At 32.2% G+C, this 16048-nt stretch overlaps 2 protein-coding genes across 2 annotated transcripts; both read right to left on the reverse strand.

The window, feature by feature from the left end:
• Positions 1–6289: 6289 nt before the first annotated feature.
• LOC109816036 (uncharacterized) lies at positions 6290–9727 on the reverse strand. The gene is made up of 4 exons (XM_020380896.3): positions 8443–9727; positions 8177–8267; positions 7015–7141; positions 6290–6786 (listed from the first exon to the last, which is right to left on the reverse strand). The coding sequence occupies exons 1-4, from the start codon at positions 8724–8726 to the stop codon at positions 6620–6622; spliced, it is 669 nt and encodes a 222-aa protein (XP_020236485.1). The 5' UTR covers positions 8727–9727; the 3' UTR covers positions 6290–6619.
• A 1903-nt stretch (positions 9728–11630) lies between these two features.
• Positions 11631–14212, reverse strand: LOC109816031 (BAG family molecular chaperone regulator 4). The gene is made up of 5 exons (XM_020380890.3): positions 14181–14212; positions 13643–13827; positions 12862–13118; positions 12635–12781; positions 11631–11994 (listed from the first exon to the last, which is right to left on the reverse strand). Exons 1-5 carry the CDS (start codon positions 14195–14197, stop codon positions 11800–11802), a joined length of 801 nt encoding a protein of 266 aa, XP_020236479.2. The 5' UTR covers positions 14198–14212; the 3' UTR covers positions 11631–11799.
• Positions 14213–16048: the final 1836 nt, after the last annotated feature.

Consider the following 16048-nt stretch of genomic DNA (forward strand, 5'->3'; position numbering starts at 1 on the left):
TTCTCACAGAAGAAGAGGACGAGGAAGCAGGAATTTTGATGATGACGCAGAGCTCGGAGACCAAGCTACGTCCGAGTTGTGCCTCCGAGGATGAGCTAAACTTGAGTTGCGTGGAGAGATCAGTAGTTGAGCTTCCAAGCTCAGATGAGAAGTCAGAAGCCGAGCTTGATTCGAGTTGCTTAAACAACTCGGTCTGGTATTTGGACACTGGGGCGAGCAATCATATGTGTGGAGAAGAGAGTTTCTTCAACGAACTCATCAAGTTGAAGGCTGGATTCGTGTCATTTGGAGATGATTCCAAGGTTGCGGTAAAAGGGCATGGAACCATCAAGTTTATGCAGAAGGATGGACGAGTTGGAGAAATAAGAAATGTCTACTACGTTCCCGAACTTAAGAGCAACATCTTAAGCATGGGGCAGATGATGGAGAAAGGCAACTCAATTCTGATGAAGGATCGAGTGCTTTATTTGAAGGACAAGCATGATCGTTTAATAGCCCGAGTGGAGATGAAAAAGAATCGGATGTATAAACTGAAGCTGAACATCATTCAAAATAAGTGTTTAAAGCTGGACGTGAAGGATGAAGCAATAATGAGGCATTCTCGTCTTGGGCATTTAAACTTTGGAGGTTTGGTCGAGCTATCAAAGAAGGAGTTGGTGCACGGACTACGTGGTGTTGAGTTTGACAAAACGTTTTGTGAAGCATGTGTACTCGGAAAGCATACAAGAACAAGTTTTCCGAACTCGTCCGAGTACAAAGTAAAGGAGCAACTTGGCCTGATACACACTGACTTGTGTGGACCAATCTCTCCTGCATCCTTCAGTGGTAAGAAATATTTCATCTCTTTCATAGATGATTTCTCTCGAAATACCTGAGTATATTTCTTGCAAGAAAAATCAAAGGCATTTGAAGCTTTTAAAAAGTTTAAAGTCATGGTAGAGAAAGAGACTAACAAGCAAATTAAAGCTTTGAGGTCGGACAGAGGTGGAGAATTCACATCGGCAGAGTTTATGGAATACTGTGAAGAGCAAGGTATAAAACGTTTTCTCACAGCTCCATATTCACCACAACAAAATGGAGTAGCTGAAAGAAAGAATCGGACTATTCTTGATATGGTCCGAGCTATGCTTAAAGGGAAGGATATGCCTGAGAAGTTTTGGGCAGAGGCAGTGCAGTGTGCTATATATATACAGAACAGGTGCCCACATTCAAAATTGGATGATGTGACACCTCAAGAAGCATGGAGTGGACAAAAACCGAGTATACATCACTTCAAGATTTTCGGAAGCCTTGCTTACGGTCATGTTCCAGCTCAGCTCAGAACGAAGCTTGATGATAGGAGCAAGAAGTATATCTTGATCGGGTATGATGAAAAGGCAAAAGCCTACAAATTGTACAACCCTGTTACAGGAAAAATTCTGGTAAGCCGAGATGTCCAGGTAGATGAGGAAAGCGAGTGGAGCTGGAGTAACTCTGAAGAGACTTCGGGGAGCTCGAACTCTGAGAGGGAGAGATCGGAGATAATAGGGAGAAGCTCGGATAGGACCAATGAGCATTCCGAGGAAGATGATGAACCTGAGCAGCTTAGAACTCGGAGCTTGCAAGACATCTACAACTCCACTGACGAGTTACATGTAGTATGTCTATTGACAGGAACAAAAGATATAAAATTTGAAGAGGTCGTACTTGATGAGAGATGGAAGAAAGCAATGGATGTGGATGATCGGAAAAGCACAGCTGGGTACGTATTCTTCATGGGAAACTCGACTTTCACTTGGCTATCAAAGAAACAACCAATTGTAGCTCTATCAACGTGTGAAGCCGAGTATGTAGCAGCATCTTGGAGTGTCCAACATGCAGTTTGGCTTAGAAACTTGCTAAGCAAACTGGAAATTATGAAAGCTGAGAAAGTGTTGATCCGAGTAGACAATAGGTCGGCAATCGATGTAGACCCCTAAAATTGTCCGGGTCGGAAATAAGACTCAAAGACTCTCGAAGACCGAAGGAAAGTCAGCCGGAAGGACTCCTGGAAGACCCTAGGATGATTCTTTGTAGGTCTAGAAGTCTTAGAGTAGCTTAGAATAAGGGTGTGCGAGGATTGGAGCTCAATACACCCTCCTAGAGGTTCAGTACGGCCGTACTGAGCCATTTGAACTACAATACGGCCGTAGTGAAATCAATACGGCCGTACTGAAGTTTTTGAACTTCAGTACGGCCGTACCAAATTCAATACGGCCGTACTGTAGTTCAAAAACTCAGTACGGGCCGTATTGACCCCCTAGGCCGTACTGCGCCTCAATCCTATAAATAGGACGTCATTGGCTCATCCTTCCACACTTTTGGAGCATTCCTCCACCCTCTGGCTGAGTATTCTTGGGTTTTTGAGCTATTCTCTGCCCTAGAAATCTCTCCGGGAGCCGATCCGACTAAGTTCTTGAGTTCACGAGCCATTAGCTTGAGACTCGAACAAGTCGAAGGGAAATCTCTTTGATTTCCATAGTAAACATTATTTTTAGGGAAAGGAGCGAGCGAACATGTAGTGGGAAGGAGCGCCAAAAAGCCTCCTAGATTCCTTTTTGAATATATAAAAGCACGCTTCGAAGGTTTCTTTCCAAATCCTTTCTTTTACCGCTTTTTTGATTGTTGCATTGCACGTTTAAAGCTTTCATCATGTAGATAGTTTACTTATAATCGTTCCAATAAATAGGGGTAGTTTAGTAATTTTACGCTATTATTTATGAAATAATCCGTCATAGGGAACCCGAAAGGGGCGTTGTGGGGTGCTAACACCTTCCCCGCACGTAATCGACTCCCTTACCCAACTGTGGTTGTAATGGCCAAAGTTGATTTGCGAAAATCAATTGCCTTATGTCTTTTTTCAATGTTTTGAGTAAAACATTGGTGGCGACTCCAAGAACCCCTTTTTGCGAAAACCACTAATCCATGGAGGGTCCCGTTTGGGATTAACATGGATTGGTGAGAATCATTTAACAAAATTGTTAGTTCGATGAGGTCTCAGTTTGAGAATAAGTCGTTCTAACAATCCATCATTTTTCAAAACTAAAAAGAGTCCGACCATCGTCGCGAATGCCAATGTCCGTTTTGGCGGGTGGCGACAATCGAGCTAGCCAAGAATCCAATCAATCACGAAAGAAGCAAGCACATCGACGTCCGATTTCATTTCATCAGGGAAAAGGTGAAAGAAGGAAGCGTGGAGCTCGAACTCGTAGGAAGTAAAGAGCAGGTAGCCGATATCTTTACAAAACCATTGCCGACAACAACATTTCAGAAGTTAAGAAAGTTACTCGGAATGAAAGAAGAAGGAGAAATTTAAGATTATGGGGGAGTTTTGTTGGAAAATCTTAAATTTCTAGAGATTCCGAGATATCCGAGATATCCGATTTAAGTTATCTGAAATTATTTGATTTATCTTTTGAGTTATTTTGTTTCAGATTAGATAAGATAGTTTTTTGATAAGTTTTGATTTGATAAGATATTTTATTATCTTCTTGTTAGTTCAGTACGTTGTAAAATGACTATTTAAAGACCATCTCTTATTCAATAAAAAATACAGTGAGTTGCTACGTTCACCCACAACATTAGTATTACCTTGTCTCTCTTATTACGTTGTAAAATGGCTATTTAAAGGTCATCTCTTATTCAATAAAAAATACAGTGAGTTACTACGTTCACCCACAACATTAGTATTACCTCGTCTCTCTTATTTTTTCTACAGTGTCTAAGCTAAAATGTTTCTAACGATTTATCTGTAAATTTGTAGGTCAGAAAGTATTGTTTCGGATATCAAATTTATTGATATCATTAGGATGATTGTATTTAAATTAAGTATTATCCATCACGATTTTATTATTAAAAAAATATTTCAATAAGTTAAGAAAAAACATCTTTATAAATTATTATTCTTAATTCTTAAATAATATACGACTTTTTAACACTGAAATTGTAAAAAGAAAATATTGTTATAATCATGAATTAAAATACTTTCATGGTAGCACACTGTCAAGGTCGTGATGGCTTATTTTGTAAAACCAACATGTAAATCTTTATAATTTTATTATATTTTTAACAAGGTGTTTATAGTTTATTTTTTTTAATTAAATTCTCAAAATTTTATATTTGAAAGTTAACCTAATATATTGCAAAAGTGCAGAGAAGATTGGAAAAAATATATTGCAAGAACTCAGAGAAGATTGAAAAACAGTGTATTATTGCATGAATGAAAAATTAGCTACAGTGTGATATGAAGTGGTATTTATATAGATGTCTAATTACTAAATTGATGCTCTATGATATAACATAATAAATAACTATAACAACTTATAACATTAATTATTGTATAACATCCCCTAAAGTTAGACGGTGGATGGAGGACACACCCAACTTGGGGAACAAAAAATGGAAAGAAACATCCAGGAACTTTATGAAGAAGTAAGCAATCTAATTAATAGATGAAATTGAGAGTAGATCAAAGAACTAAGATTCAAGCTTTTCCTAAACAATGTGATAATCAATTTCAATGTGTTTGGTGCATTCATAGAAGCTTGGGTTAGAAATATGACAAACAAATTGACTATCATAATACAAGGCTAGACTAATGAATGACACCATAACATCCTATAATAGATATGTAAGCCATTGTAGTTCATACATGGTCAATGCTAAGGTATAATATTTAGCCTCAGTATAAGAACATGAGATTGTGGTATGTTTCTTCGATCACCAAGAGAAGAGGGAGGAACCAAGGAAGATACAAAAAGCCAACAATGGAGCGATGAGTACATTTGGCCAATCAGAGTCACTAAAATCCTTCAAATGGAGGGAGGAATTAGCTGAAAAAAATAAACCTTGACTTAGAACATTCTTGATGTACTTGAGGATGCGAGTAGCTGCCTCATGGTGATGGATAGTGGGTGCCTGCAAAGATTGACTCAAGGTCTAAACAACAAAGCTAATATCAAGCCTAATAATAGTGAGTTATATAAGATGACTAATTAATCGTCTATAAGATGTAGGATCCTAAGGAGGTGCCTGAGAATCATAAAGCAATTTATTATTTTTCATCATGGGAGTGTTGCAAGGCTTAGTAGCCAATAAAATAGAATCTGAAATGATGTCAAGAGCATATTTCCGTTGGCAAAGATTGGTCCCTTAATGAGAACATGAGACCTTTAATTAGCCAAGAAAATATTTAAGGACCCAAATCTTTCATGCAGAAAGTAAAGTGTAGATGATGTTTGACAAAAGCAATTTTAGATGCAGAGTTTCCAGCAAGGATTAGATCATCAACATGGATAATAAGTATTGTAAAATTAGTCCGTATTTTCTTAATGAATAGAGAATGATCATATTTTGAGTGAGTAAATCCAATAGATTGAAGAGAGGAAGACAACTTGGCAAACCATTAACGACTAGCCTATTTCAATGGATTGATGGTAAGTGAATGACTTATCAAATGAAAAACTAACTTGGTTAACATTGTGAGAATTCACTTTACTTTGATGTACATGTTTAACAAATATTGAATTAGGGAGATATTTAATTGACGTGTTAGCTTTAAAAAAAATCAAACTCATACTAACTATTAAGTCTACACAAAATCACATTTTATGATGAAATAGGGGACTAAATGTGAACATATTATAACTAAAAAAACATTTTAGTATATTTGTTTGGTGTATAAAAACATTGAACAACTAAAGTCTAGACTTGTAGGGAATATTTATTTAGACAAATTTTCTTGTAATCAGGATTGGTTTTCATAGACCAAATAATAAGGGTAATTATTAATGCAGTAATTGAATTGTGGTGACTTTTATACTATTAAAAGCTTGTAAAAATTAATAATGACATTTATTTGGAAAATTCATACACCCTGAGAAGACTCACAATATAAAAATGTGGTGTATATAAACTACGATGGGCCTCAAAACCACTAAGATGGGCTATCATTGGGCTAACATTCGGATGAATTTGAGTTTGAGCATTTCAATCCAGAGTTCTGAACCAAAGAAAAAAGCATTACATTTCCATCATGTCTCCCAAATAATATATAATTTATAACATATGATGTCAATAATTTGATTTGGTCTACATAATTTATTAGACAATTTTGTTCTTATATCAACTTCCAAATTACTCCCTCTCACTATCTCTCTTCCACTATTTTTTATTTAATTTATATTTTTTTCTACTTTCAATAAATCTTTAATTAATCAATAATAATTAAAGACACAAAGTATCTCTCCCTTACCTGTATTAATAAATAAAAAAATCATTATTTGGTGTACATATTTATTTAAAACTTTTTTATGATTTATTAATAATACATCTTCTGTAACCAACTGCTCAACTGCTTACATATTTCTAATTGCTCACTAATTTTTAAATAAGTACAGAAATATAAAATGTCTCTTTTACATTAGTAATACTATTTAAAATAAAAATTATGAATGAGTCTAATTCAGTGGGTCTTCCGTTGAATCGAACAAAATGCGTGAGTTATCATAAATCTTCTCTATATTAAGTTCGATTCTTACATTTTCTAAGACCACAACTGTTAAGTTCTAAAATTTCTAAAACCAAAGACATTTGGGTGATCTCAGTTTCTATGATTCAATCCTGGCAAGGCTGAAGGGTTAAAGTTGGAATTGGACATGATCTGCAAAGAAGTGAAATTAAGCATTTTCCTTGCCTGAGCTTCAGCTGTTAATTTCCTTTCTACTTCTCTCAGCCTACTCTCTTCTGCTCTCTTCTTTTCAATCTCAACTATAAAATCAAAACATAATTGCACCATTATAAACCCTATATTAGAAAAAATTCAAATTTCACTCTATTAGAAGTGTAAGACAATTAATGACTATATAAGTAGGACAATTTTTATTTTCTAAATCTTAGTTAAATTCATGATCTTAAATTCTTAATTCTAAAACCTTGGTTATTGCATGAAATTCGTTTTAAAATTTTAACGTGATAAAAGGGTAGGAGACATGTTACCTTCTTGAAGTATTCTGTGCTTTTCACGAGCAGCCATATGGTATTTCAATGTATGATGCTCAATTTGCAACAATAGCTGCTCCTTTTCTTGCTCTGCAATTTGTTCATTCAGGAACTCTATTTTCTTCTGCACACCAATAACTCCTTAGATAAAGTAAAAAATTTCAATTATTCATGAAACTAAAATTGTTATTTCGTGCTTAATCAATCTGTTAATTAGGTGACATTTATTTTAGGTATGTATAATCAGAAATAATATTCTTGGATAAACTCTAAAGTGCGTTGGGTTTTGTTTTAATACTCTTGGAAATCTTTTTCTAAAATTCAAATGATAAAATGAAAAGTGAGAATATATATGAAATCAAAGTTTAATGATTGACTTAAAAAAATAGCTTGTGGTATTTTCTTAAAAATAGTCATACAGATTTTATTTATTTTTTAAATTTTTTGTTTGAAAGCATTTTCAAAACAAATCCAAAATTGAGAACAAAAAACAACATTTTCTACTTTCATTTTGTTTTTATAATTCTTAATCATTCATACATTTCATTTTTGCAATTTACATTCTTTATGTGTAAAACTTATGATCGATGAACCATCACAACAAAGAAGCACAAGTGATGACGTGTACAAATTGAGAGGGTCTACAAAACTCCTGTTTTAAAAATAGGAAATCAGGAATTAAAAACCTTTTTCTTTCTTTTCCATTTTTACTTTTATTGTTTCATATATAAACTTTTAAAAATAGAAAATAAAATAAACATAAGGTCATATTTTCATATAAAAATAAAAACAGAAAATATTTTCTCAAATCGATTCTCAAATTTATATTCTCAAAAATGACTTTAGAATTTTTCATTAACAAAAATGACTTGACACAAACATACTTATAAAATTTAACTTTCCTATGTTACTTTACTGATGTGTTTCTCTTTAAACTGGATTATTCTTGACGACGGAAATTAAATCCTTTTACCGAATATCACTACGCAAATAGTAAAATACAGGTAAGAAAAAACCAAAAGTGAAAAACATATTTGACACAAATATGAAAATTAAATTATTTCAGATATATACTTAAAAAAAAAAAAAAAAAGTGAAATTGTAAGAAATAGTTTTTCACAAATATGGTCGAATTGTTTCGATGATTGATCCTAATCACCTTGTGAGATTTCACGATGTTTTCCAAATCCTCCATGTATGCAAGTTTCTTCAATCTCGATCTTCGAGCAGAATGTCGGTTTGAAATGATTCTGTGGTCACCACAAGAAAGTATTCAAAATTATACACATTATGAAGTAATTTCCATAGTTGCATATATATTAAAGATTTTTTTTGTCCCGAATATGATTGCTTTCAATTAAAAATGTACATGATCTTTAAAAAAAAACATTGATTATGCATGCAAGCAAAGAAAAACATATATACCTCTTGAGCTTCTTCTTGGTTTCATGCTCAATGTTTGGTTGGGCTTCATTGGCTGTGTTATGATCATTAATTGAAGCGTTTTCCTCTGTAAGATGATTGTCGTTTTCTGGAATGGTGACAAGCTCATTAACTGGATTGGAGGGTTTTTGCCATGGTTGAAAGGATGAACCATACCCTATAGACACATTACTTTGAGCTCTCATAGGAATAGGCTTAATTAGAGTCGGTTTCTTTGGCCATAATTCATTTTCTACTAAATCGCTTCTGATCCTAAGCTCTCCCATTCCTCTATTCTTTTTCTCTCTACTAAAATGAAGGAAAAAAGATCAAGGAGGAATGACTAATTGAGATGTGTTAATTTGCATGAATATATATATAGACTTAGATTTGAATAAAGCACACATAATCTTTTATAGAAAAAAAAAAAGACTTGTATATATGCACATCTTGTTGTATATAGAGTAATAGGAAACTCACTCTGACCCATAGTACCCAACTACCCATAGTACGTTTCTTTATACGTGGCAACAAATAAATTTTTTTGTCACATTTTTTACTTTACACCCTTTATAATTAATGTGTCGAATTGAGAGTGAGGAAAGAAAAAAAAGATATTAAATGGATGTAAAAATATTAATGTGAAAAAAGAATATCAAAACTTTTGGTGAGTTTAATATATTTATGACTTTAGCATAAAGAAGATCATATACATGTATTTACCAAATATACCTTTGAAGGAGATTTCTTTCCCTAATTATGTGAGGAGAAGATGGTATTTTGAGTCTTTGAATTAGGGCCATTTGGTCAATTTTACGTGGCTTTGTTGGGAATATTTTATTTTGTAGATGGATGAACTAGGAAACTTGATGATTTACTTCTTATCTCAAAAGAGTAATTAAGGCACTAACAAGTTAGGAAATTAAAAAATGAGGATCCTTTATCCAGATATGAATACATGCATATCTAGCTATGACTATTGACCAGTACACTTTATTGAGAATTTATGGCAAGCTAATCATTCCTAATTTGATGATGATGAATTCTACAGTGATGAGGTTGGCAGGTGTACATGTTTCAAGCCTAAAATATCTAACATTCGATTATGTACCAAATCTGGAGGTTGAAACAATTAAATTAAGATGATAAAGGCAATATATATGCATGTAGCTCCTTTGGTTTAATTTGATGCACTTTCATTCGTGAACTAAGACCAACATGCAACCATGTCACTAGTTGTTTCACATGTCTTGAGTCTCTTTGGTTTTACGATGATAAGGCATTGCCAACTAATTTGACATTTCGTGCTGATCTTGAACCATTCATTACTTAAACAATTATATGACAACCTACGCACAATTGGAAAAACATAGAAGAATATTTAATTTTTAACAACATAGAAGGCTAGTGTAATTAAAATAAATATCATAAAATTTACCTAAATTTCAATTGACCATTTCAACCAACAGAGAGTATTTAATTTAGGTTTAATATATTTATTAGTTTCCGAATTTTTCAACTTTTTTAAATAAATCCTAAGGTTATAAAAATTTATAATTAAGTTTTTGATCTTTTAGTATTTTTAATAAGTTCATAAAAATAATGATCCGTTTAAACTTATTATGTTCAGTAATCTAATTACATAAATTGGAAAAGATTAAGCACCCGGTTAAAAGGCTTTAAAATTATTTAATATAAAAAAAATGTATGCTAAAATATTTTTTTGAAATGAAGAAAATAATATATTTTTTTAAATAATTACATATAAAAGAAAAAAGTTATAATCCTTTAAAAAATAGAGTTCTTAAAGAAAAAAAAAAAGACTAAGATGAATTTGACCAATCATGCTTTGTGAATACATACTAAATTTTAATTGTCATTTTATGTACATCATGTCTATAAAAAAATCATAGCATAAATGAAATTGTTAAAAAGTTAGCTAAAAATTTATCAATCTTATTTGACTTTGATATAATTTTTCTTATAAAGTTAGATTGTGTGGCTCATTTTAACAATATTAATAAATTAAAATTATGTTTTGTCCTTGAATGTCAGTTAATTTTACTATAAAATGTTATATATATATATATATATATATATATATATATATATATACACGTTATTGTATATATTTTTGAGTTCTAGGATAGAGAGAAACCCTAAAATAAGATTTATAGTATGTGTCTAAATTCTTTATTTCATTAATTATGTCTTCTCTTATATTAAATATTTAATTTTATTATTTATCGACAACTTTTTAATCTTTTCAATTGTATTAATTAAAGTTATTTATTTTTAAAATGTGATTTTAAATTTAAATTTTGAATGTGGTATATTATATTAATTAATTTTTTTAAAAATGAATTGAGTATTAATATTAATGTAATATCAACCAATTTAAATTTAACTCTTAAAACACCATACCATTCAAGTGATATTGTCTTAATTTAATACTTTATTTTCATATTTTTAATTTTAAGAGTTTATTTATTTAGTTTATTGGTATTTAATAAAATAAAATATCTACCCCAATATTATAAATTAGAATATATAATTTAGAGAGTAAAATTTTGACTTTTCTCACCTTTTAATTATATATTTTTATTGTGTTCTCTACATGTGTATTTCATCATCCACAACCGACAAAAATATATATTTTTGTCTCAGTTACTTTAATCACTCTTGTATGCTTTATGTTTATCTGTATACTTGAATTTCTTAACCATGACTTTTTTTTATATACATTTAAATTGAGTTTCAGATTTTTTGCTTATAAGTTTTATTTAATTTTAACAATGTGAAACAATACATAACAAAGTTATTAATATGATTATAAATTTTGAAAGATGGTCAATCTTAAAATCCTGGGTACATAAATTACTTGGTGCTTACAAAGTTACAAAGAAGAGATGTCGTAGAAAAGGCAAGTAAAAAAGGAAGCAAACACACCGACAGATTGTTCAAAACAGTATTTTGTTTTCCGCGTGAAGTGACGATGGGATGGCAACAATCTCCACGTGTTATCGCCAAAGTCCCTTTCATAGTTTCATTAAATTCATCACAATTTTGTTTCTCTAGAACACACTTATCTTTTTATCTTTTTAATTTTTGTGCTTCTCTAGTCTCAATCATTTGTTTTAATTTCGGGTGTTATTATTATTATTATTTAGGTTCATCATTGATGGAACACATAAGGCAAAATCAAGTGTTTATTTTGACATACATAGAGAAGTAACATGTACGTACAGGTAATAATTTGTACAAGCATAACCCTTCCCTACTGGAAACAACCTGGCATTACAAAAGTGACACACAAGCCTCTTCTAAAAATAAACAAATTCAGGTTTACTGAAATTCCATTTATTCAAAGTGCTCCCAATTTTGAGTAATCACTGTTGAAGTTGGAAATGAAGTTGGTGACTTTAAGCTTCCAACTCCTGATTCAAAGGCCTCCCAAATCACAGGTACTGCATTGTTAGAGGAATTGCTAAATGCAGCACAGTTTCTTGCCTTCAGGTTGTCAATTGTGTCCACATAACTCTGTACACGACGAACCTGTGTGCAACGACTTAAATGTGAGCACCTTTCACCATCACTTTGGAACTGCATTAAATAACTAAGTGGTGGCAACTATTTTTGTACTATCATCTACTACTCATTAATAAAAGAGAAGTTCTTGTATGAAAACAGTATCAGCAGACACAATAACTAATCCAAAGCTAAGATAATATTAAAATAACAATCACACCTTTTGATATTTTATTATTATTAAAGTTTAGTTGCATTTTTTTTAATTAAATAGTTGCATTTTTTTTCATCTTATTTTATAATTTTTGTAAATTTTGTTACTCAATTATCGAAATTTCGTACATTTTATTATTGTTAATCAACTACATCACATCATTATTTGATCATTAATGTGACATATTAATTATTGATATAATATATTAATTATTAATATAATATATTATATTATATTAACATCATATTAATAAATAATTAACAACGTATATGATCGATTAACAAAATAAAAAAAATATATAAAATTTTAAAAGATGGGTGATAAAATTTACTGAAAGGTGAACTTTTTATCTTATTATTTAAGTACATGTTGAGTTTTTGATTATTATTTTTGAATAGAAACTGTGATTAATACAAGTATTGCTTCTAACAAAGTAGCTAAGTTATCGCTAACCTCAACTCTTCTCTGTACTTTGGCTTCTCCCTCAGCAGAAATGGAGTCTAGTTTAAGCAACTGAACCATTAGCAACTCCGTTAAGATAGCAAATTCTTTGTCTTCAACCTTTGTACCACCACACACACTTGTCTCCAAAGCAACCACCTAACAATCATCAAATATTAGTTGGCCTTATTTTCAAAATTTCAGTGAAGTGTTCCAATTTTGATGACAAGGAGTCCCACCTTTTGATATAGCTTGTCTACTTCTGTTCTGACACTGGAGATGGCTACACATGCCTTTAAGATATCTTCTCTCTTCTGCATCTCCTCAAGCTTCCTCTCTTTGCTGGCTGGATCCTCTAACAATATAACCTTAGACATGTCCTTCACTCCCACCATATGCAAGCATTCCTCGTCCTCCTTCTCTTTCCCTCTAAATAGTAACCTTTGCTCCTTAGGCTCAAGACCAGTCTCGGATGTAAGCACCCTTTTTAGATGCCCTTCCATTGAGCCAAAACAGAACACTTAGGCTTCAATTTCAGAATCTAGCTAACTACATATATTGGAACAACATGCCAATTCTCAAATGCCCCAAATAATGAAGCCAAATTAAACAACTTTTATCAACCTAACAATAAATAGTACCACAACAACAATAATACATGAGGAAATGATGAATTGTGTTGGCCAAAATGTATGCTTTCAGCAAGGTCAATGTCAAATAAAGATTTAACATAAAAGGGAAGAAGGGGGTTGATGAAATATTCTCAAGATCAATGGTAATTACGAAATTGTCCACAAGAGTTATCACACCTGAAGTACCAATTCCAGCATCACCAAATGGACCATAAAAGAAATTTCCCACTTGATACTTCTCATGAGATAAAACAACTATAAAGTGAACTTTTGATTATTTGAAAACGGGTTACAACAATTTTTACCCTTTTCATGCCAGAAACAGCAGGAGGTAAATGAGGAAAGGAGTGAATCCCCACAATTGCAAATGATCATATCATAAGCTTACCAAAAGTGGATTGTGCAGGAACAGTGACATCATGGTGATAGGAACCATGAGAAACCTTGATTTTGATCATGGGACTAGAAGAAGACTCAAGGGGTTGTCTCTTCTGTACAAGCATGCCACCAGGTCTGAGCTCCCAATCTATACTTCGCTTAACCCCATCACTGGCTTCACCTTTTGAAGCTAATCTTTTCATTATCAACAGTAAAAATTGGTAAAATATAGCAATAGGGTGATAAAGAAAGAGGAAGGTGGAGCTAACTGAGAGAAGTATGAGAATAACAAAAGAAGACGATGGAGTAAGCAAACAAAAGTGGTTCAGAACAGGGACACCTCAACTGTCTTTTGCAAAAACACCGGTTGCTCGGTTAAAACACAAAACAGAAAGAAGAAAAAAAAAAGTAGAATTGGTACAAAAGTATACCGTACACAGCCTAGTAACACATGCAAGAATCATTTCAACATATTTAGTCCTAATTAGAGTCATGATCCTTATTTCTTCTTGTTGAATCATAGCTTGGAACAAACAGTAGGGTTGTACCTTTGAGGCGTGCACATAGGAGCTGATAGAGACAGGAAAAACAATATATGTGCTTCTAATTCAATTGATCTTAACTGCAAGTTTTAATTACAATATCAATAATCTAAGATTAACATTGAAGAACTAAATCGAGCTCACAAAACATGATTTATGTTGATTAAATATTATTTTAATATTAATGAAATTGATCCAACATCATGTTAATTTCTCGTATCCAGTACAAACCTTGCAATTGTCAAGACAAGAGAGTTGACTATGTTATTAGAGATTCTGATAAGTGTATACAGAAGATTTTGTTACAAGAGACATAAATCACTTCTAATTTATATTGTTCAAAAGAATTAGTTTCTAGATATTTTGGTGCAAATAAAAAGAATATACCACGTCACAGTTTTTTTATTAAGCCTTTTAAGGCGAACTTTCCGTAAAAATCAACTGATATGGAACATTATTACTACACGCCAATTCGCGTGTGCGGTGGAACCAAACTTTGGAGGAACATCATGCACATGCAAACATGTACTCGTAAAGGAATTTACGTCACTCAGCATTTTGAATTTTATAATGTCACTCTTGTCACACCTCCTTAGTCCTTACTCACTTCTTAACTTTTAGGTTTCGGAATTTGTTGGTATGGCAATCACGATATAGCGATAATGTAACAAATAATGTAAATGTGTTGCTGATATACAATGATGACAAAACATATTAAAAATGTTAAAAATTATATTTTTACATCTAACTCTTAACTCCAACAATGATTTCATTAAGTCAACAATTTTTTTTGATAAATATAAAAAAAGTGATAATGTATACTTTAAATGGAAATAAAAAATTTACATATATTTATTATTATTAAATAAAAATGTGTGTGCATATATATATATATTATTGATAGCATTATTAGTATATTTTTAGATAACTGACAATTTAATAAATATAAATCAGTATATATTAATATATTTATACATAAATATAAATATATAGACAGGATATAAATATATTAAATGAATGTTAATTATAAATATACATTTTAGTGACTAAAATATGCAGACAAAAATTCATAATTTGACTTTTACTTTATATCTTCATCTTAAATTACTTTTTTTTTTTTTTTTAACATGACATGCATGGAATTTATTATTGTTACAAGTTTACTTCTGATTCATTCATTTTCTTCTTTGTTATATGTTTTATTTATACGTAATTCACTTAAAATAACTTGATGTGTTGATAAAAAGAAAGTCTTGAGATGCATGACTACAACAAATTAGGTGACCCTACTATGGATTTATCCGAAGAAAGGAGCCCAACACTTGAAAAATAGTGAAGAAAGGAGCCCAACACTTGAGAAATAGTAAAGTATCGTCAGGATTGGATATTGGATTGGACTGGGTCAACCCAAAATTATCCATAGGCAGATGATAAACACACCTCCACTTTCGTATAAATATACCCCCTTTTTAAAAAAAATATATAAAATGTCTAAATTATCCTTAAAAAAAATAAATTTTCTAAATTTACACCCTCCTTCCCGCACTCCACAGCCCCCTTCCCCGTACCCCCACATCCCACACCCCCTTCTTCCTAAAGCCCCCCTTCTTTGTAGTCCGCAATTCACAATTGCGCCCTCAAATTTTCTACAGTGGCCAGTCTCTATTGTTCCCAGAAGCATGAGGCCCCTCAATTGCGGCGAGCCTCGTGACTCAGAAGCTAGTGGTGTCGGTGGAAGCGTTCCCACTCTCATTCCGAGAGTTGCAGAGTAACTGAAGATCCACAACCGCGGAGTTCAGTGCGGTAATGTCTTGCTTAATAACCGCCGTAAGCTCTTGGATTTCCATGGTAGGGTCGTCAAAAATCGAAGTCCT

Source organism: Cajanus cajan, chromosome 9 (assembly GCF_000230855.2).
Source record: "Cajanus cajan strain Asha chromosome 9, NIPB_CcT2T_4, whole genome shotgun sequence".
NCBI lineage: Eukaryota > Viridiplantae > Streptophyta > Magnoliopsida > Fabales > Fabaceae > Cajanus > Cajanus cajan.